The sequence below is a fragment of the Pieris brassicae genome, chromosome 1 (genome assembly GCF_905147105.1).
Source record: "Pieris brassicae chromosome 1, ilPieBrab1.1, whole genome shotgun sequence".
NCBI lineage: Eukaryota > Metazoa > Arthropoda > Insecta > Lepidoptera > Pieridae > Pieris > Pieris brassicae.
This window is the reverse complement of record NC_059665.1, coordinates 2,267,168-2,289,869: the sequence shown is the minus strand read 5'-3', so window position 1 is coordinate 2,289,869 and position 22,702 is coordinate 2,267,168. Positions and strand designations below refer to the sequence as shown.

At 31.9% G+C, this 22,702-nt stretch overlaps 2 protein-coding genes across 2 annotated transcripts in view; both read right to left on the bottom strand.

Annotated features, from left to right (window-relative positions):
- The window catches only part of LOC123718975, a 72,282-nt gene extending 52,032 nt beyond the window's left edge, over nt 1-20,250 (bottom strand). The window contains exons 1-2 of the mRNA XM_045676043.1: nt 19,998-20,250; nt 9,139-9,352 (exon numbers count right to left, since the gene is read on the bottom strand). Of these exons, the coding sequence (XP_045531999.1) occupies nt 9,139-9,306 (168 nt within the window). The 5' untranslated portion in view covers nt 9,307-9,352; nt 19,998-20,250. The remainder of the gene's footprint in view (nt 1-9,138; nt 9,353-19,997) is intronic.
- A 579-nt stretch (nt 20,251-20,829) lies between these two features.
- LOC123709284 (DNA excision repair protein ERCC-1) lies at nt 20,830-22,644 on the bottom strand. The gene is made up of 5 exons (XM_045660490.1): nt 22,452-22,644; nt 22,330-22,382; nt 22,042-22,236; nt 21,722-21,907; nt 20,830-21,120 (listed from the first exon to the last, which is right to left on the bottom strand). The coding sequence occupies exons 1-5, from the start codon at nt 22,534-22,536 to the stop codon at nt 20,860-20,862; spliced, it is 780 nt and encodes a 259-aa protein (XP_045516446.1). The 5' UTR covers nt 22,537-22,644; the 3' UTR covers nt 20,830-20,859.
- Nucleotides 22,645-22,702: the final 58 nt, after the last annotated feature.

Here is a 22,702-nt window from a genome sequence, read left to right as displayed (position 1 = left end):
TTTTGTTTTCCTTAAGTACTTACTATTGAATATGTGTTATAGTGATTTGACGCATTACAGCTAAACTAAACAGCACTGTGGTACATTTGATTTTGCGCCTGTATCTAAAGTTTCTCGTAACCGTATGAAAAATGTTATTAATCTATATTTAAAACAAGAGTTTAAAAAGCGTAGTAAAATAACATAGAAGTAATCATAAATTTATTAAAATATTGATGTACGTACTGCCGCATGTCATCGAGACTAATGCTAATAACTCAAAGATTAATTTCGTCCGACTGTTTTAATCGAATAATCAAAATAATTGTGTTATTGTAATGAAGAAAGATAATTAATGTTTTAAAAAAATGGCATTTGTTGCCGTGTTTACTGGCAAGATACATCCTTGGGAATAATGCGACGCGACGCCATCTTGCTTCGAGAAGGTTCTCGAAACTATGAATACTTAATTTGAATTTTTAAACCAATTTGTATTTAACAGAATTAAACAAAAATTTATGAAGGTTCTATAGTGACCAATAACTATCCAGATCCAAACTCACAAAGCATATAAACTAAAAACTAACACAGACACAGCGCAGGCTTAGAACAACTCTTAGCTACACTTTCAAATACATGTATGCGCGCACACACACATTCACACATGACTTTATGACTTACAGGACTTGTGTTTGATTAGTTGTAACGTACGTACGTTGTACGTACTTTTTCTCAAAAAAAACTGTTTTAAACATGGACCACTGACTAACTGTTATCTTGTTACCCACAACACGGGTACCCCTTGTGTGGGGATTAGCTATATATGAATTTTATTATTATTATTATTGTTCAAAATGGTTTTTAAGATATTGTTAAAAAGCCCATCCGAACTACTCATATTTGGTCGTAAAAACCGATAGTCGTAAAAGCCGATGACGTCGTGATTAACTACCTAATACTTTTACCAGCCGAGACCTTTGATTTTGGTCAATATAACCGGTGTTTTGTTCCAAACGATGTCGTCGTAAACGGTTTTGACTGTAGTCAAATTTATAGTACCAGTAGTTGTAGTGATTTAAAACCACTGACAAACATTACAATGTAAATATTACATAATGACCCTAATAACCATCGATCAAAGCGATATCCATTTTGACCAAAGCCATCGCGAGGGGTCAGTTGTTAGATTAATGTTCTTTGTTCAAGATTAGAAGTTTTAAAAGGCTTTGGTGTTAGTCTCTATATTATCATGCGAATAGGTAATCTCAGATGCTGTTAGTTAGTCTACTAACATACCATTGGGAAATAACAAATTTAGACACAAATACTTTAAAAAAAAGTTTAATTAACGACTGCAGAGTCGATGACACCGACAACTTTGTCAAAAGCGTCCACTTTTCCACTCTACTTGGTTAATAGTTTTCCTTGTCCATTTGCCTGATATTTGACCTAATCTCGTCTTCTCACCTGCGAATCTGGCTGCTTCGTTTTGATTTTCTTGGGTACCGACACACTTTTTGAAATCCCTTTCTGCACTAGTTTTAAACAAGCTTAAGAAATAAATGTGCCAAAGGTTTTGGGCCATATTTCAATAGCCTCAAGAATCGACCCCAAAAACTCGAGTAAAATTATATTTCATCCATTAAGCCAAGTCCAAATAACAACAAAGCTAATGTCCAAATACAGCCAGCCATACAATGCACCTTCGTTCTTTAATACAAAATAGTAAAAAACTTATGTAATCACGTGCGCACCTGTTCAAAGATTGTTTAGAAGCCAATTCAGGAACAGCTCTCTCCCCTTTCACTCGCACCTACAAAGCCCCATTATGTACGAAAGAGAGACACGCACAGGTTATTTCCACGTGAGATTAAACGTTTTTATAATCCTGTGATGTCTGCAATTTGTTGCTGGAAGCCATATTATTGGGAACTCTGCTTCAAATTTATAGCCACGAATTTAGGTTATAAACAAGTTAATTTGATAGATTGAAAATAAGTTTTAACTTTTAGTAGAAAGTATTTAAGAATCGTCTCATTTAGGTACCAAAAAATTATGGTGAATTTGTCGAATCCACCTTCAAACAGCTGCAATTTTTTTTCTAGATATTTTCATCGCTCGGCAATGGTAATCCCATTCAAAATAATTAAAACATCAAGATTTGTGTGTAAAAATAAGGTACAACTTTTTGGCTTTAACATAAACTCACCCAGTGGAAACTCAGAAAAAATATAAATAACATCATGCATGTAATATCATCAGGTTTTTTATTTTTAATAAGGTTCTAAAGCTATGCGCCTCCTGCACTTGTGGTACTTCATACGAGTCGTAAATTTAAACGAACAGTTTTAATATAAAGCTGTGATTCGACAAATATACCAAAATTATAATTTAGTCACGAATCTAAGCTCGACTCTCATATCTATACGATACTGTAGAACTCAGTTCATCTGCTTGTTGAAAAAGCTGAGTCGAAGTTCAGATGTATTTATATTTGTTGTTGTATTATTTACAAGCATATTAAAAGTATTATTACTAGGCCTAGGCCACAGTGCTCATTTGCGTCAGGTTTTACTGAATATCTCTTATAATATCTTATTTTAATCTCACCTCTTATAGATAGATCAAGAAGTCTTTGCTAATGTAAATTGTACATCATGAGAGTTTCTGGCTCTTGTATCAACCTCTATGGTTTAGTCTTTGCCAAACAGTTAGGATTTAGTAAATGAATTGATAAAAAATTCTATGTATGCTTGTATTACGATAACCTAATTTATAGTATGTTTAAGCCTGACAATGTTTAAATTTACGATCTTTAATAATGCTTATCTACGCAAACAATACAAAGTTAGAAGCGCGTCACTCCATCAAGAGTTTGATGAACCCTACCACAGATAAGATTATCAAAAGCTCATTAAACAGATTGCGTCTCCCGTATTATCTATAGCGAACCATAGATAATTTAATAACAAGTGCTTAGAAACTTGGTCGGATGGGTTAGATATTAAATATTTGTTTATGTTTCAATGTAATTATTATAGTGTATTATTAACACTTTAGAAAGTCAAGATTTGAAGTTTTTAATTCTTATATTATTGTTGCTTCGTATAGAATGAAGACTAAATTAAAGTCAAAGTCAAATCATTTATTTCAATTAGCAATATTAAAAAAGGCTTTTTAGAAAGTCAAAATGACAATTTAAAAATATTGAAAACAAAAATTACTCAAGTTGCCCTTCCAAGATGTAGTTTCACTTGGAGAAGAAAGGCCAAGAAAATCTATACTTACACTTTTAAAATCGTTGTTACAATATTTTATGTACATAGATTTGATAATTATATATGAAGACCGTGTACCTATAATAAAAAAAACTACTATACTTAAATAAAATAGGCGCATGGTGTTGTAAAACACAATGCAGCAGATAACTCTGCTCACATAGTTAGAAATATTGCATTTTACATTGTTCTTATATAAATAAGAAATTATTAACATACAGTCAAACGTGTTTATGAAGTAAGCAAAGTTCTTAGGCTTTTACAGTTTTGCCAAGACAAGTAATATATCTAAAACAAAACTGCGGAGTTCCCTTGTCTAGACCCAAAAGGTTTTTTTATAGCGAAAAAATTGCCAATTTCCATAATACTGGTATTCTATGTTGAGAGAAAGCCAAGAGTTCTGGCCTAGGCTTTAACTGTTTTGCGTAGATATGTTTTTATGTTGTGTTTATGTTTTAATAGAATAGAATTTCCCACCATTACAATATGTTTTTTTTAAATTAAGTAAGAACTAAAAAAAATGCTCATTGTTTCGTTTTCTCTCACGTTTTATTTTTTTATAATTTCACCTTTTTACTTTTTGCAATTAAATTATTTTAATGAGAACTATACTGGAAATATGCTCTGCTGAGATCGGGAAATTTCTAATAACTATGGGGAACTATTGAAGTATTATGTGCTACAAGAACTCTATTTTTTGTGCTCTACTGTTAAGTGCTCTGCTAACTAACAAGTCAAACAGTGTTTGAGCAGGACGAACTGTTTCCAAGCTTTTATATCTTGATAATAATCCTATAATTTGTAATATGCTTGTCTACAAAGTGTATTTTAAAAACCACTAAACACAAAATAAACTTTATTTACCTCCCTCATTATAAAAAAAAAACAGTGGCTCTAGTGATTTTTTTAACAAACTTGTCTACTATATCTCCTACTGGTCTCAGCCTTCTGTACCTTCTAACCGACTTTATTATAGTCTAAAGCATGCCGGTTTCCTCACGATATTTTCCTTCACCGTCGACTGAGTGTTGAGTGCGCATTTTCAAGACACGCACGGCCGAGAATCGAACCTGCTTCAGGTATGAAAATCGCACTCTAAAACCATTTTTATAGATTGTCTTCTATAGTATCTAGTAAAATATTTAAGACTATTGTGAACTAGCCATAGGCCATTTCCGTCAGGTTGTACTGAAGATGTACATCTCTAATTTAATTCCGCAACCGTTATTGCTTTATTTTAATCTCACCTCTAATAGATAGATAGATCAAGAAATCTTTCCTTAATGTAAATTGCACATCATGAAAAACTGCCCAAGTTTCTGGTTCTTATATCAACCTCCATGGTTTAGTCTTCGATTAGGGAATGCAATCCCGATCTCGCGAGATCGAGAACCTGCGAGATCGATGTAATTTTTCGGTATCAATCCCGAAGCATAATATGACGAGATCCCGTTCGAGATTGACGGGATTGGGCTGCAATGGTCAGCGATTCTACACACATCCGCTCGGGACGCTTCACGCGACATTTCACGTTGCATAGGGTACATTGCAATGGACATTAGATGCCGGTTAGCAGATAGGACTCTTGATACACTTTAGAAGATACTCTTTTTTTGGAAGTTACTTTCAAAATCACCAATTTTAATCTCCTTGAGCTATACCTACTTTTGTTTTGATTATGTTCATGTAATTAAAATTGTTAGTTGTCTAGTTCGTAATATTAAAGGATAAAGGCTTTTGTTTTCTTTCAAATAATGTTTTATTTTAATTAACCTCACTATCGCAAACATGCAGTTTTCATCGTATTCAGTCACGTGATTTTTTTTTTAAACTATACGAGATCCCGAAAATTTCGGGATCCCGCTGGATTGATATTTCTTATCCCGCGGGATCTCGAATTCACGATCTCGAGTTGGGATTGCATTCCCTATCTTCGATCCAACAATAAAGATAAATACTGTTAAAATTGAGGAAGAGTCGGACGCTGGACCTACTAGGTCAAAAATGCTTATTAACGTTAATGCTAGAATTAAAATAAAGTAAAATATCTGATGATAAATACAACTAAATAAGATGTGTGTATGTTACAGAAAACACATTCTTGAAATTGCATAAATACCTAGTGAACATAAGTCAGCAGTTTTATAACAGACGCAGCAATATTTGTTCAAGAAATTTTCATAGCAAAAAACCAGCAAATTACCGACCCGTCCATGGCATTACAACGTGCAATCTATCAAAGTAATCTTCAATATAATATTTTTCCCTTTTTCTAGAATTCCTAGCGCGTGCCACATTTTTTGCAATGCCCTCACGCGTCTAGGGCAATTTTCACGGATTTAGGTCGATCTAGATATTATGGTTTGAAACTAGAAAATAATGTTAGTCACGCCTATTGTTGTATTTTATTATGACTGTGGTATTTGCATGCAATTTGCGTTGAGAAAAATATCTCGTGTAATAAGATTTTGTAGAAACATATTTTGCGTAATTTGTAATAGTATGATTTAAATCGTTACATATAACTTATAAAAATATGATTGTGGTTGAAAGAAAACACCTTTTTACTTGATTGAAGCTATGTATTATTATAAACTTATAATTATTGTACATTATTTTAAATTTAAAATTTTCCGACGTTTCGCGTGCTTTACAGCGTGCGTGGTCATGGTGACCATGGTATATGGCTTAGTTATTAGCTATGTTAACAAAAGAAAATACTATGATTGTGGTTATTGCGTTTTTTATAAAATTTTATATAGGTCCTTGGAAAAATATTTATTCAACGAACCGTAATATCGCTAGCATTAGACCTCGTATGTCTCCTCTTCTTCGAATAATGATTTGTTCTACTTTTTATGGATTGGAACCCAAAGCTATTACGCGATGTCGATGGCCGACCAAAGTTTTTGTCTTACTTGTAATTACGGGCATGTAAAATGGAGCGTATTCATCAACCTCGAACTACGTTGGAATTTCCGACACTTTTTCTCGTTACTCGTAGTTAGCTAACGATATTTGAAATGAGAACACGGTTATTATAACAATGCAGTTCTAATGAAAATAGGTTTTATATTGTGAATGATGTCGCAATTGTAATTCGAACGAACATGTTTTTTTTTTATCAACGTCCAGGAATAAACAGAATATATTAAGAATTACTTATCTATATAACGGTATTCGAATACTCGAAAGAGAACTAAAGGGTCCAGAAGAAAAACCGATACTTATATGGAAATTGTATTCGTTTTTACAACGAACTCTCAAGCGAAATAGAATGATCACTGAATAAATTCAAAGCCTTCGTTAAACGTAAATTTAAATGAAAACAAACAATGAAATGCAAACTAATCCTTGGGATTGGTTTGCTCCTGTTCAAACCATTTTATGACTCAGAACTTGGCGATTAAAAAGAGTGGCGGAGAGTTTCTTGCCAGTTCTTCTTGCCCGCTCTACGCCATTGACTTGCGAACTGTTTGTAAATGTTAATTTACAGTTAATTTAATTTGTTTTTCTTGACGTTCATAAGTGTACATGTTTACCTCTATGAATAAAGTTATTTTGAGTTTGCGTTTCTTAATTTCACAATAAACAGAGGTAGCACTTCGTTGACTTTTGTTTAAGACATGAATACATTAAACACTGAACAAACTGTCTATGTGACAGTATTATTTCATAGCTTATTTTGTGGAGATTATATCTTTAAATGTAGAACAAGAAAGTAAAAGTTACACTTGTCGAAACGTGAAGTTACAAAAAGATAAGATTAGACTTTAAACTTCCACAGAGCGTGACATAAGTCTAAAGCGTTAAACAAATAATTGAAAATTGGTAATTTCGTCAAATCTACATAAAAAAACGTTTGTACCAACAAAGTTAAAACTATACTGTAAAGTATATACTGTATATATGTACTGTAAGTATGTATAAATAATGGGAAAACTTCTTTAATTAAAAAAAATATAATCCAATGGCACTAAAACCCTTGTGGCGAGAACTGAGATGGCATCTATATATTTAATGTTTTAAGATCAAGTAGGTGATCAGACTTATGTGCCTGACATACGTTGTGGATTGAACTTAATTGTGCACATAGAAAAATCTGGGTTTGAACTCACAAACTTCGTTGAGAGTTGGACCACTTAAAAAGTTCTTCTACTTTTTAAGTTGTACCCTACTCTTTCGGTTTGAAAACGAAGCAATAATTTTAAAGGTTCAAATAAGTTGGTTTAGGTGACTAAACTAAAACTTTATAAATACGAATTTATTTACAAAACAAAACGTTACACACAAAACTAGTCCTTTCGACGTTTCGAAATCAGTGAGACTCGCTTACCGCCATGAATTTAATTAAAATATAATATTTACCATTTTGTTATATCATAAGATTCAAAATTCATTCAACATTTAAAAAACCGAACAACCAGTCAAACATCAAAATAAAGCGTCTTTGGTACAAAAGTCACGTCATCGGCCGACCCTAACTTGGTGTCATCATCGTTCTTTGAAAAGACTTTAAACTCTCCTACTATGAAGATAAGATTTGAATTGGTATATCATGTTGTTAAATGAGACCTACCGTTATAAGATACGAATGAAACATATTGTTTAGAGTGACCACTGTTTACCTAACACATAACCGTACAGTATAAAGGAAAGCTATGACCTCTGTAGTGATTTATTGCCGTCTACTAAATAATAATTGTCAAATTAAAATGTTAAATTTTTTTTACAACAAATCTACTGGACATTAATAAAAGCAATTAGTTGCAGTCGCGAGTATTGGGATACAATTTAATCCTTGTAAATATTTGAGATTAATATGACAATTATATAAAACCGAGCTCCCCGTATGTTTGACAGGATTCAATATTATATATACACCGTGCAGCTGTGATAAGGCAAAGTTTTACCCATATAAACACATTTACAATTTTACATTTAAATTAGACGACTGAGTACTGCAAACAAGTGTTTTAAAAGAGACATAGACACATTTCACTCAACTTATATCATTATATAAATCAAGTCACAATATCTTTAATGGCTACCTATTTTTATAGATAATACAAATTGTACTCCATTGCGACGTCATTTTTATACAAGACGACTCCAAAAACTCGTTAAAATAAATAACTGTCATTTATTATCCGATTTACGTAAGCCACAATCTTAAAGCACAAAGTTGAAAGATATCAAAAGCTGTCACATTTTTTAAAAGATTTACATTTCTATTGAGATTAAAGATATTGAAAAAACTTGTTACGTATTCATTTAATTAAACAATTTGTGTATGGTGTATCTTTTATAGGTTCTTAAACACAATAGTATACGAAATAGAGGTATATGTTAATCATCTACATCATCCGCAAATATATATATATTATAAATTGTGACTCATTAACCCTGGGATTAGCTTTTACATTTTTGTTTATAAACATTATTTTTAATGCTATTTTAAATTTTACTGTATTTAAGTTATAGTTAGTGTTACATTCTTTTTTTATTGTTCCATACTAGGTTTACCTGGAAGAAATCGCTTGTTAGCGATAAGGCCGCCCGTTGCCTAATAATTTACGTAACCGGTCCTTTTTTATATGTATGTTTTTGTATAAGGTAACGAACTGTTGTTGAATATTGTTAATAATAATGCTATTATAATAAATAGGTTGTCATGCTTTTAAAAAGTTTTAATTCTTTCAATTACTAACACTTGCGTTGTTTACACATTCATATTTTATTGATTTGAAGGTCTCATTATGTTTTATTACGTCTAAGACGTCAAATTGTTAAGATCTATTTATTTATAAGTAGTCTTACAATCTAGCAAAAGTTTTAAACAATATATTTATATTATAAGTAGTACTAAATATATCCTTACCTGAACAGCACTGTTGAGGAAACAATTATTGAGTCCTGGCGCATTCCAGAGTCCTTTTGTCGTGTGAAATATTCCTGAATCTCTGGAATTGTCACGAGAGTGCTGAGGTCTCAGCTCTCCGTCGTGGATGTAATGATCGTGCGCGGGCGCAGACATTGTTGTCGCCATCTTTGTCTTCAGTCAGGATTTTTCCCTTGATTGATACATCATATGTCTGGAAAAAGTATTAGGTAGGTACAATAAACGGAAGATTAACTGTATAATGAAGTCATCTTATATAATATTATTTTTGAAGGTTAATCTATGTAAGGAGTTCGTTATTTATTAAGTATATAAGAGCTAAGTACCGACATGATTGTAACATTGGTTATCACTACAGTACCAAAGCATAGCTTCAAAATGCAACTTAAAAATTAATATTATAAAGTAATAATATATGTTAATAATGTGATGATGTAGTGATAATAGAAGGATTGACTATAATTATGAGTCATTCCTAATTATGTAACTTCTATTAAAAAAATATTTTAAGAAAAATTTGGACGTCATTGTGTGAAGCATAATATGTGAACATTAGATTGTAGAAAAATAACATTTTTGCACCATATTCTTGCAAATAAATTATTATTACGATAATTTCGAAACTATTTAAATAATTATTGCCGCGTGCGTTCTGTTATTAAAAAAATATGATTGAATAAGAATGTATATTAAATAAATTATGAAAGAGATTGTAAAGAATGAGAAATTTTTGAACATGTATTATTACAATTCAATACAGTCTTGAATCAAATGATTGCGAATTAAAAACCTCCTACCATTTTGAAGTCGATTAAAATAGTATTTCATCACCTTAATTACAATTCCCGAATAAAACAAACAATGGGTATCTTGTTTCTCATACATTCGATTTTACGAAATACAGAATTACTTAGTAATAATTGCGTAAAACAATTCCTTGTTTAAAACGCAGCTAATTATTAATTCATTGTTCAATTTCGAACATTGTTTTGAACAATCCATTGTTTATACTTTTCCGCAAATAATGGAGATTTTATTTTGATTTGCACCCTACATACGATGTTGTGAATATTTCTTTACAGTTGTTAAACTCTTCAATAATTTACGCAGGATTATTTTTATAATTAACAACAGGAAAATAAAAGCTCTTTACTAACTACTATATAGCTAACGGTAATATGTATTACTTCAAACATTTATCGTTTTTAAAGACGCAGTGAGTAATTTGTCGTCGTGTGAGAAGGTACGCGGAAGGCTCCAGCTGTGATTACGGACTGTGCTTCGCCCCTAACCTTTATAGTTGACAGTTGATGACATAATGATTAGGTACATTCTTTAATGTGATTTCTTACTTTTATGTCATAATAAACGTAGACTGCAACTGTCTTTTGTTTATGCGACTATATATATACTTGACGTTTTGAATACAGGAGTCGGTAGTCAGTAGCTAGCGATCAGGATATGTTACACTTTCACGGTAAATAACTGACCCAACTTTGATGAGTTTTATTATAAAGTAATAATGTTTTTGTCCTATATCTTATTGATCAGGTTGTCGACTTACGAGGCTATTACTTTTCACAGTGATATTTAAAATCGTATCGAGTAGTCGAATTATCTTTACCTATACATTTACAAATTGTAATTTACATTGCCATGAAAATAGAAAGATCACAATTCACTACACAAACTTTGACGGTTCGAACCGACCGTACTTACAATATGTTTAGCATACAATTTATCTTTTATTGTAACTACATATTTGATTTTAGGTATTAAATGAAATACAAAAAAAACAACAATCCTTGGGCTGAATTTCTCAGTATATATGTCGCAGTAAAGTAGTTAAATCAGAGAGATAATTGAATCTCTAAACAGTTAATTAACAATATTCAATCAAGTCGCTACAGTTCCGTCAGACAAGTGAGTGAACGAAACGTTTATAGAGTTTCCTAAACGTTGCTAGGCAACAAGACTAACCTAACCGTTTTCAATAAAGCAAAACACGGAATATCCAAGCTCTCAGTTCTTCACGATTACACCGTAATAACAATAACAAATGAATTAATCATGGCGGAGTCTTGTTTTACATTGTTAATCAACACGCTGGCTTTCGGTCAGACAAATAGTTAAACGTTTTCGACGCTGCTTTATTTAAATCAAAATGCTAGCGACTTGATTGAATATCGACATTTACTCTCTGATTTAACTACTTTACTTCGACATATACAAGAGCACAATTACAAGTGCTTTATAGAAAAAAAAACAATCAAAATCAATTCATATTTTGAGCCATTTTTTTCAATTAAAAATAAATGTCCCAGTTATTTTATTATCTAACCTCAAATGTAATTTTGAAGTAAACCAGACATCGATTATAATGCGTCCGGTACATGTGTTAACTTCGGCGAAACGACTGTAAAATTATAAACCGTTCTATTTTAAACAATGATTTATTTCTGTGCAATACAGACCTATTTGCTAATTTATTGCCGGCTCTAAGATTTTCCGCTTAATTTGCAAGTCTGTGGTAATATTGAAACGTCTAAATTTTGAATGATTTATGATATTTGGCAACATTTTAATGCGATAATTCTTTGAAAGAGATTTCATATGCGTTGCGATTTATATTAAAAAAAACGGGCAGGAGGTTGACCTGATGTTATGTCAACATTGAAGGCTCATAAATGCATTGCCGGCTTATCAAGAATTGGTTCGCTTTTTTCTTGAAATACACTAAGTCTAATTGGTTCAGAAATACTTCAGTGGGCAGCTTGTTCCACATAGTGCGCGGTAAATCTGCTTTAAAAAGCGACTGTGGAACGACTGACGTCGTGGTGATTCGGGTGGAATTTTGTTTTCTGCTTTGACGTCTGATGATGACAATTATTCAACTCAACTGTTATACTCACACATTTAAATTCGGACGGATAAGGGATATAAGTTCGTTCATTTAAAATTGCCGTAAAGTTAGCAAAGCATTAGTTAGTTTTTTTTATTCTTTTTGTCCATTAATGTACTTATGTTTTCTGTTTCATATAGTATATATTAGACCTAATATGTAGTCACACATTTCTCTCAGACTTTCACATGCACACACACTATCTTATTCTCTCACGCACTCAGGCGTGTTGCAAATAGTTGGAAAAACAAAAATGATTAGAAAATGATGTAATTAAATTATATATTTTATAGTGTTTTCTATTATGTTTGTTATGGAAGAGCTGGGAACCCTGACACAGGGATTTTTTCACTTAACCCTTCCCAAATCTTAGACATTATAATGAATTGTTGTCAAATGAATAAACATATTTTTATTTATTTCCTAATAAAGAAGTAAATCAATGTTCAAGACTGTTTTGTAATTATTTCATACTAGCTTGCCCCGCATTTCACTCTGACACTTAATTTCGCCTTAATATGATTTTTTACGTAGCCTTCCTTGTTAGTGGCTATATCCCAACATATGGAGTATTTTGCTATGTTGTATTTGCCGGAATAAAGAACCTAAGTGCTAAATAAAACCATACAAACCTTACTCAATGGTAAAGGAATAAATTAATGGAATTAGTTCTACCACCTTCAAGTTTTGCGATTCATTTCTTACCTGTTCTACGATGAGCAAGTCATATGGGGTTTACTTTAACAACCGTTCACCCTGTAAGTTTTAGTACGATATATTAAAAATAAAATCTGAGCAAAGTTGAAACTTCAGGAATATTACGAAATCGAACTATTTTGATCGGATTCAATGTTTGGTAATTTACCAAAAATCGAGGTTAATTCCTGGATATCACTTGCGTAAACCGCATTGCTTAGGCGTACTACAGACTATACAACGTTCAGTGTACGGAAATTGATACTTAGCAATATTTAAGATTTAGACTTTATTTAGGTAGGGTAATTTATTCAATTTATTTTATGTAAAGACATTTAATTAACATTTGTCATCGATAGAAAACAAAGCATACCAGACAAATTTGAATAAAATGGGTGGTGAGAATGTAAAACGAATCACATATTACAGAACGTTGAATCCGATTGTCATTGGACAAACAGATGTTTCATGACGTATCATGTCATATGTCAATGCATTTTAATGATGACTAGAGAATTCTCTTGGCCAATCACATTCTATCGAAGCGCACACCGTTGCGTTTCACCTTGTGTTCGCACTCTTAACCCTACGGTAAGGTTATTCAATTATTTATTACGAAACAGATTAAAATAAGGTAGTAAGATAAAAACAAAGACTTGGACTTTGTTCCTGTTGAATCAGGATGCTTTGAATTAATTGTTATGAAACGAATGCTTAATGAATGTACACATACCGGCAAACTTCTTGAGCATTAAACAAGGGAGTGGGGGAAAGTTTGCGCATCGTACACAGCGCGGGATACAAACGTCAACTGATTTACCAATCACGCGATCGACACGTCACTCTCCCGCCGCCCCCCTCTCCCAGTGATACCTAAAAATCGCTTCTGCGCAGGCAAGGACATTTGCTCAAGAAGGTTGCCGGTACCTGTATTGTGTATTTTGAAAAGTATTGCTATACTCTCTAGGCGGAACTCACGCTTATGAAACTAAGAAAAACCTGGGTGAGAAAAATGTATAGCTTTGGCTCGTACAGACATATTGTTTGTTTTAAAGAATTGATTGATATATGCGCGCTGTGACTTTAACATGTCGTTATCATTTTTTTTTAAATCTACATATAAACAATTACTATGGAAGCTTTTAGATATTTTAGGTCGAAAAAACAAAGGAACGATCAAGTATTGTTCAATTGAAGTACGGTTTCTTCACTACGCAGTGATACTGTGGAAGCTCATACAGGAATGCAATGATTACGGAAGCAAATTAACGTATACAGATTTTTCTACATACGCTGTTTATATTTCTGTTAAAGTTGTGTTAACGTTTTTAAATCAGATCCAAACTTGTATTATTGCATATTAGTAGATGTCTTTATTTATTTTATCATTAAAAAAGACTAACTACCCGATGTAGTTATTATTACAATAATTCTTTAACATGCGCAAACCCTTCGTGTGGAAATAGACAACAAATGCCAATATCTTCCCGAATTTGCATACGTTTTAATAGTAGACTTCCTAATACAAAACTAGAAACTTATAAAATCTTCCTTTTAACTATATCTATATCTCTTAACACACATACTATATTGATATTAGTAATAGCAATCTAGCTAAAACTAGCAGCATTTTTTTTTGATATAGCGTTACTGAGACATCATTGAAAATTACGATCTAGCCTAACTTAAAACTAATAATTAATTTACAATCGATATATAATATAAGAAAGTGTCCAAAATACCACTTACGAGGGGCGGTCAAAAAGTTCGCGGAATGACAGGGAAGGGTAATGAAACTAAACATTAAACTATTGTATTCTCCCTTAACCCTAATACTTTTATCAGATCTGTCAAATAACTTATTAATACCGTTGAAAAAAATCAGTCATATCTTGGTCAAAATAGGCCAAAATTGCCGACTGTATGAAGGTGATGCAGTTTTTCAAAACCGCATCGGTGAATGGCAACCGTGGTAACGTGCCTGGTATGCAAAAGGAGCACACTTATTTTAATTAATCTAGTTAAGACGTAGTATTCTTCCGTTACGGAAGACATCACGTTCCTTATAATCATTATTGTATAAAACCAAAACGCAAAAGCAAACGATTTTGACATGTGTAAATGATTATATGTTCCTAATTTAAACAATATCCTAAAAAGCAATTTTAGTCTATGTACACTAGTATGAATAGCAAAGAGTTATATACCTATAGACAATAGGCAAGCTATGTATCTATGACAAAATCTAATACGTTTTTCACGTACAGGAGATAGACTACCGCCATGTCTCGTTTCTATATAGTAGCTCCAAGTCGTATATCTACCGTAAGACATTTGATACAAGATGTATGTAACAGTTATTATAATAAAATTCAACTATCATAAGTGGAGTAAAATTAGTACGTGAATTCTTTAGAGTAATAAGTGATAATAATTGTAATCAACTATAATCGGACGACCGCAGACCGCATTCTTTTGTTAGACACGCTCACTTTTAACGTGGAAAAAAATGATATGACATGGGTGGCCATTTTGAAATTAATATAAAATTTCAAGAGACTTCAATGTGCAGTAATAAAAATAATGTTCCCCTTTCAAAATCAGTGGTGTAGATACTAATTATATCTAACAAAATTTTCAGCGTTTTGACTCGTCTTTAATATAATCTATCTAGAAGTATATTGTCTCCTTGAAAACATTTTTTTAGTACTTTTTTAGGACTTTAATGATTGGGCTGCTGACGAAGGCAAAAGCAAAGGATTCTTTGACTAGTGAATTTCAGATGTTTCAATGTAATATAGTCTTGTAAAAGTCAGGCTTTACGATCCCTAGACCATTTGCAAAAAATCACTTAAGATGATATATTTTTTGGGACCATTTCTTAGAACGGCTTAAGTGGGTTTTGAATAATAAAAAAGTCAAGTATCCATTAGTAATAAATAATTTTAAGACGATAAACTTAAAAGCTTTCTCATAACGGTTCAAGTGGAGCTTAAAGTTCAAGGCGATGATATGCACCGGAAAAAGATATATTCTTATATTGTGCCCTACAATGTGTAAAATCAAATACAAATAATAACGATATGTTTAACGTAAATGTAAGCATTTCCGTGAGGGTATATCAAAGTGGTGAACCATTGTATACGAAACTTGTCTAAATATAGAAGCCATAGTATTGCATTTTTTTAAAATAGCTTTTACAAATTAAGAAAAACACTTTTTGAACGGATTAAAGCTATGTATTATTTTTAAATACACTGAAAAGTACGCGAAACGTCGGAAAAAAAATTAAAATTTAGAATTATATAAATAATTATAAGTTTTAAAAATGATACGTAGCTTTAATACGTTCAAAAAGTGTTTTTTCTTATAGAAGCCATTCCAGTGGCTACACTCGGAAAAATGTTTTCAATACCAAATCAAGTTTTGTGCTTTAAAACTTTTGGTATATCGTACAAAATAAAATTACAGTGTATTGTTATAATTTAAATTTAATAGGTATTACATTTGCGAGCCTTTTAACAATGTAAGTGTCCATGGGCAGCGGTATCACTTAACATCAGCTGAGATGTATATACTTACTTAATACTTAAGAAATATTTTGTTCTCTACACGAATACTATTCGAAATATGTCAAACGACGGACATTATATTCACAGTTTTCCGTTATTTCTTTTACCAGCCGTATTAACAAGCTTTATAAAGTTTTTGCTGTATATCCGTCGGCAATCGGCTCTATCAGTTTGCCGCATCGATTCAACGTCAATTAATATAGCTGTAAGTGCAAACCATGTATTGACATTCCTAAATATATTTAATACTCGATCTATGTAAAAAATATTTCAAGTTTTTCACGCAGAAGGTTGTTTTGAGGCTGTTGGTTACAAAAGGATAAAAAAAATCATTCCTATTTTAAAGATTGTACTTGTTTTGGGATTTGGACGCGTATAAGTGAAAACTTCTAAATGGAAAATAATTTTTAATGTTTACAAAATTTCAAATTCTATTCTGTTTTAATATTTCAAATATCACAAAAGCTTTAATTATAGATTTGATAGATGTTATTATGAAAATGATAAATTTGTATTAATATAATGCTAACACAGAAGGCAAAAGTTCACTTCGCCGTTCACCAACCAGATGGACCTATCAAGTAAAAGAGTCATCGTCCACAAAACTATACACACGAGAAACTCTCATCAGAAACCAATGGAAACAGAATGACCGCTCCAGACGTTTCCTTGCTGACCACAGCGCTCAGACAGAGCTACCGATTAAAGAGAGAAACAGTCACAAATATATAGAACCAAAATAAAATTCAAACCTAATAATAATTGTATATACAGTTGGTGTTAGATTTAAACAATCACCAATTTGACCTTTTCAAATGTGGCACGATAATGATCGTAGCCCAAGCATGATTTACGTTATTATAAACCAATCAACAATAGTCTACATATATATTGTATACAATATGCACGTGCGTACAGACACAACTCACAAGAGTGAACACACATAAAACCAGTACGTGACACAAAAGGAGCAAAACCGGAGGCTGCGCGTGCGCCGACCCGTGGCACGAGTCAAATCAGCGCGGCACGAATTTTATTGGGTATTAAAATCTTGTTTGGCTGGCATTGTATTAGAATCAATTATTAGTATGGGTTATATAACTACTGATAACAATGAAAATTCCGAATGATATATCTGAAGATCAATAAATGTCTCACAGTCTTACATTATCTCTAGGTAATAGTAGAACAAATTATACGATATTAAATACTACAAGTTACTGACATTTTATGTAGGTAACCATAGGACAGTAATACTCCTTTTCTGCTTTGGATCAATTGAAAACTTCATAATATTATTTATTTATATTATTTATATGGTTACGTACGTAGTATTTATATCATTACTAAGAGCCTAACCTAATAAATAATGACTGTACGGGTGTTTGCAATTCAATCAAGCGTAGTTCGAACAAAGGCCAGGCGTCATGATCTATTCGGGCCAAACCAGTTACATTCTTTTGAAACATCAAGCAGAAAACTCTAAAGGGATTTAACGATGATATAATTAGCTTTATATGCACGTACTTAAATCAAACCTTTAGAAGATTCACGATCGTTGAATCGGTTGTAAAACTTCTAATGATTCGTTCTTGCACTACTTGTCTTGAAAGGAGAACAAATGCGATTTGAAAAATTAGTTAAAGGCCACTCTGTAATTGAGTGTCCATGAGCGGCGGTAACACTGCACATATGTTTATAGAGCTTTTATTTCTCATTACAAAATCATATATTTTTTACATGAGACAACATAGAATATAATACGAACAAGATACAAGTCGTCTTCAGACCGCAGTCCGCATTTTAGTCTTCTAGGCTCATTCTGATGTGTTTTAATGCCCTTTTAAATTTATTAAACACGCTAAGATTTAGTATTTTAGACGGTAATTTATTAAGGTGAACATCAGGTGAGACAGCACGTTTGCCCTCTGTTCTACAAAGAAGTTTTAAATGGCGTGACTGGACATCCGAAGATATAAAGCCATTATGCTTAATGTAGTGACAATGTAACATTATGAGGAATCATCCGTCAATGACAGGGTTACAAAGATTGGTGAGCAGTGACTGTAATAATGAGTATGGCGGAGTGACTGGAACTCGTCGAATTTAATGATGTTGCAAATTTGTACGGCTTTGTGCTGAAAACATCTTCCGAGTCAATCCGCTGTCAGTAATTATAGTTTGTTTTGAGTCTCAAATTCTTACCATAAAGTTAGACATAACTTACGCTGTAAGCTGTCAAATGGGATTTTAGGGGTTAACATAAGGTTGAGGGCAGACCGCGGTTATTTAAACTCGCCATACCAAATATGCAACTTGGTGCTGCGCTGGGGCGGCGAAAAGGCTAGTCCTGGCATACCTACGAATTCTTATAACTATATAATTGTCTGTTTTACGACAAAACATCTGCTTTTTAAATAACACTTTGTAACCAATATAAATAGCCAACCATATAGTTTGTGACACACAATTATTATCTGAGACAACTTAAAAGGTGCTATATTTTCCTCACAATATGAATAAAAAATTACCACCTGACCACGCACGCGTTGACTTCACCTGTTTCTATAAATTCACCATAATCGTCCATAAATACACTTCGCCCAATAATAATATGCACTTGTACTACATCGTAATGCAAAGCAGTAGTAAAAAAAAAACATAACTAAGCGGTCCTGTTTTGGTTAAATAATTAATTGTTATAGCTACCTCAGTGTGTACAATAATTATAATATCAGAAAAAATGTATCTACTTCAGTACGAATTATATTTGATCTTATTAAGGATGCGGCAAAAGCAATGTATAATATCACTGATTTACTAGATCTTTTAAGAAAGAGAAAATATAAAGATACATAATGTTTAATCATTACAAACGAAGGTAACATAAAACAATAAAGCGGACTTTATGTTTCAAGTGTTATTTTTTATTTGAATTTAAGTGTTGCAAGACCTTTTTAAGTCGTATAAACTATAGAGCATACAGAGTATAAAAAAACAAATGGAATGCATACCCAGTCTAGCAATATGCGAATTCCGTTGTCCAGCAATTTTTTAAATGTTATCTATAGCTTATTGAGTAAAACGCTGTTAGTCGGAGATGGTTGTACGTAAAGGCTTTACTAATTGAATTAGTCAAACCTCAGTTTCTAATTAGAGAATAACACCAATTACGTAATATTTTTATAAGGTCATTCACCGATACAATTACACGAAATTACATAGTAAGAAAATTTTAAATAATCGGATACTTTAATACTTTTGATAAAAAAATCTTCGAATTTTTGACTTTAGAAATGATTGGCATGTTAAGTAGTCGAAGCAGTATTTTTAATTTTTTCAGATTTGTTATAAAACAAAACATTTGTTAAAAACAAAAAATAGACTAGTTTTGCCAATAATAATGCTCTTTGTAGTTTTAGCTACCTGAATTCTAACTCAAAATACTGTTTCTCTAATATTATATAATTAATATATAGATTTTTTTTAAAATAACTATGTGTACTACAGGGAAATCCGTGTAAAACACGTTGAGAAAACCAATCGCTTTATCATTTGAAACACTGAGGCGGAGCTCGATTACATATTAAATATACCTAATAATACGTAAATAGATGTAAAATTATTATAGATAAAGTAAGAACCAACATTCAAATTATTTGTTTTACCTTAATGTGCTCCAAAAAGTTCACCACAAAGAGGCTTATTTTCTCCCAACAAAAGAACTACACTTCTCAGCTTTTGTTTTAATTAAAACGTAGCACCAAATCCATTTAACACGAGAATAAAGCAAATAATTGTAACTTTAAACCTGTCTTGATCAAATAAATCATACAAAACACCAAACTTCCACTTTTAAAACTGTAACGTTCTTTTTTCAAATCTCCCGCGTTATTGCTTCCTCACGGGCATCGACTCGAGCAACGCGCGTCCGTACCCAAGGAAAGCCGGTCGAGTAGTTGATTGTTTTATTTTCACGCCCGCGCGCTGCCTCAAGAATCTTATAAAAAATAAATTGAAGAAAGCAACTTCACAACCACATACATAAATTACTATGCATAAAACAGTGGTTATGAAATTAGGAGAAAATATTGTCAGCAATAATCTAGTAGAATTACACATTCTATTGTTTTAATTGGTTGATTGGCAATATTTTCATAATATTTAGAAACGTGCCCTAGGTGCTTTCTAATATATCTTTTAAGTTGCGAAAACTCTTTTAGTCGTACACCAGTAAATGCAGTCGTTTTTTTACCCTATGTATGGTGGAATGGCCACAATGGTATCTTCACTGGCCACTGAATATTTTTTACTTTGATTGGTATACGTATCTCAATTTTGTAATACTTCTACAGTATACTCCTAATTCTATAATATCCATATTATGAGAGAAAACGATGTTTTCTGATGTAATAACACAGTTTTTGTCATTTTAATAATGGATGTTACTTTGCTAAACTACGCAAACGTAAACATTATATAGGAAATAAAATAACAATAGAAATTATTTAATTATTTAATGTTCATATGCTACTCAGCGATATTTTCAACACTTTCAATATCTTCTATACAAATATTTCCTGCAAATACATCTGGCTTCATTTGATTTTTTAAGAATGGTTCATGTAAAGCTCTATAGAGTTTTTTAGCCTTGGTAGCTCCAAAGCCAGGACATTCTGATAATTTCTTTTCTGTCGCTTTTATTATGTTTTCTAAAGTACTAAATGTTGCTATTAACGTTAATGCATCTGTTTTGTTCACTGGTTTTATTGATGATAGAGCATTAACTATCTGAAAATAAATTTAATGTATAACAAGCCGGTGCTCGCGACTTACATACACAATATTTAATTCCTGATAACATTTTTTCTTAAATCAGATTTAACGGAAAGCCTTATTGTTGCCTTAGCCTTTTGTTTTTTGTAAAATAACGTAATGAGATACGTTTAGTAGTTATGCAGGTTAGTATGTATATGTAAATAAAATAAATTTAACTATTATTTGTGTTTCTTACTTTTAATTTATGAATGAATATTATGCATATATTTATCAGTCAGTGTATTTCTAATGAAATATAGTGTTTTATACGTAACAATTAAATTAATGTTGGTATGTTGCAACACATTTTTTCTTGTGATAAATTATATGTATGAATATATAGATATAGAACTGAAGGAAGAAATTTATTAGTTTTACTTTACCCTCATTTAGAAACATCATGTTATGATAAAAACTAGTTTATCATACTTTCAAATTATTCAATCTGGCAAAATGGCAGTTACTACTATTGTAACTTGCATATTGTAAAAAATACTCATTTTGTAACTTGCATATTGTAAAAAAAATTTGTTGACAAATTGATTGAGGAGTTTACATTGAAGGCCATGTTTACCTTTTGGTGTGGATCATTTTCTATTTTCTCCATTATTTTATCAGGTGGTTTATTTTCATAGATTTTGTAATTTTCTATAATTTTTGCAGCTTCTTCTGGACTCCAAGCAAGCATGAGTGTCAGGTCTGTTAGCAAACAAATCCTTGTTAAATTTTTTAATGCTGCATGAGGATCTTTAAGATCTACCTACAATATAATGATCAGAAAGTGTTAATGAAGAATGAAATTTTAACATTGTTTTTTATTAAAATACTATTTACTACTAATAAAAACAGGGTTATACTTTGAATATTTTTTTCAAGTTCCAAAATGGAATTTACCTGTACCAAAAGCACTCGCAGATCATACTTCTTCCCCAGGTCTTTGAGCCTGTTGTTAATATAATCAGGATTAAGGTTATAATAACGTACAGAAAGAAATAGGATGCCAATAGTTTTTCCTATTTCATAGTCAGGTATTATTTCATCATATTCCCAAGGCACACTTACAATAAACTTTAGTAATGGATTTCCTCTCTGCAAAGTTATAACTTCATGTAATATAGGCACGCTAAGCCTACCGCCATAATAATAAATGATTATGTGGCTAATTTGTTAATATATTCTTACCTGTTTTTGATTAACTAAAACACAATGTGTTTTCGATGTAGATTTTGATGTACCTAAAATGGAAAGGTAAGATTTATTTTAAGAATTATAGAACTTATACCTGAGGAAAAGCGGCGAATTACCGGGCTGTTCATCTTGTTTTGATTTCTTCGGTGAAGTAGGTTCACTTATTTGGGCAAGTAAGTCATCCAAACCATCCTCTTCCATTTTTACACTAACTATAAAATACCATAGAAATTATTAAGATTGTTTTGATTTCTGCATTTTAAATTTATGCAATGTAAATCAAACAACGGAACAGCTGTTTTTGACAGATTAAAGTTAATAGACAGTGTTTAGAAGTAATAGGCGAATGTCACCAAACTTATGACAA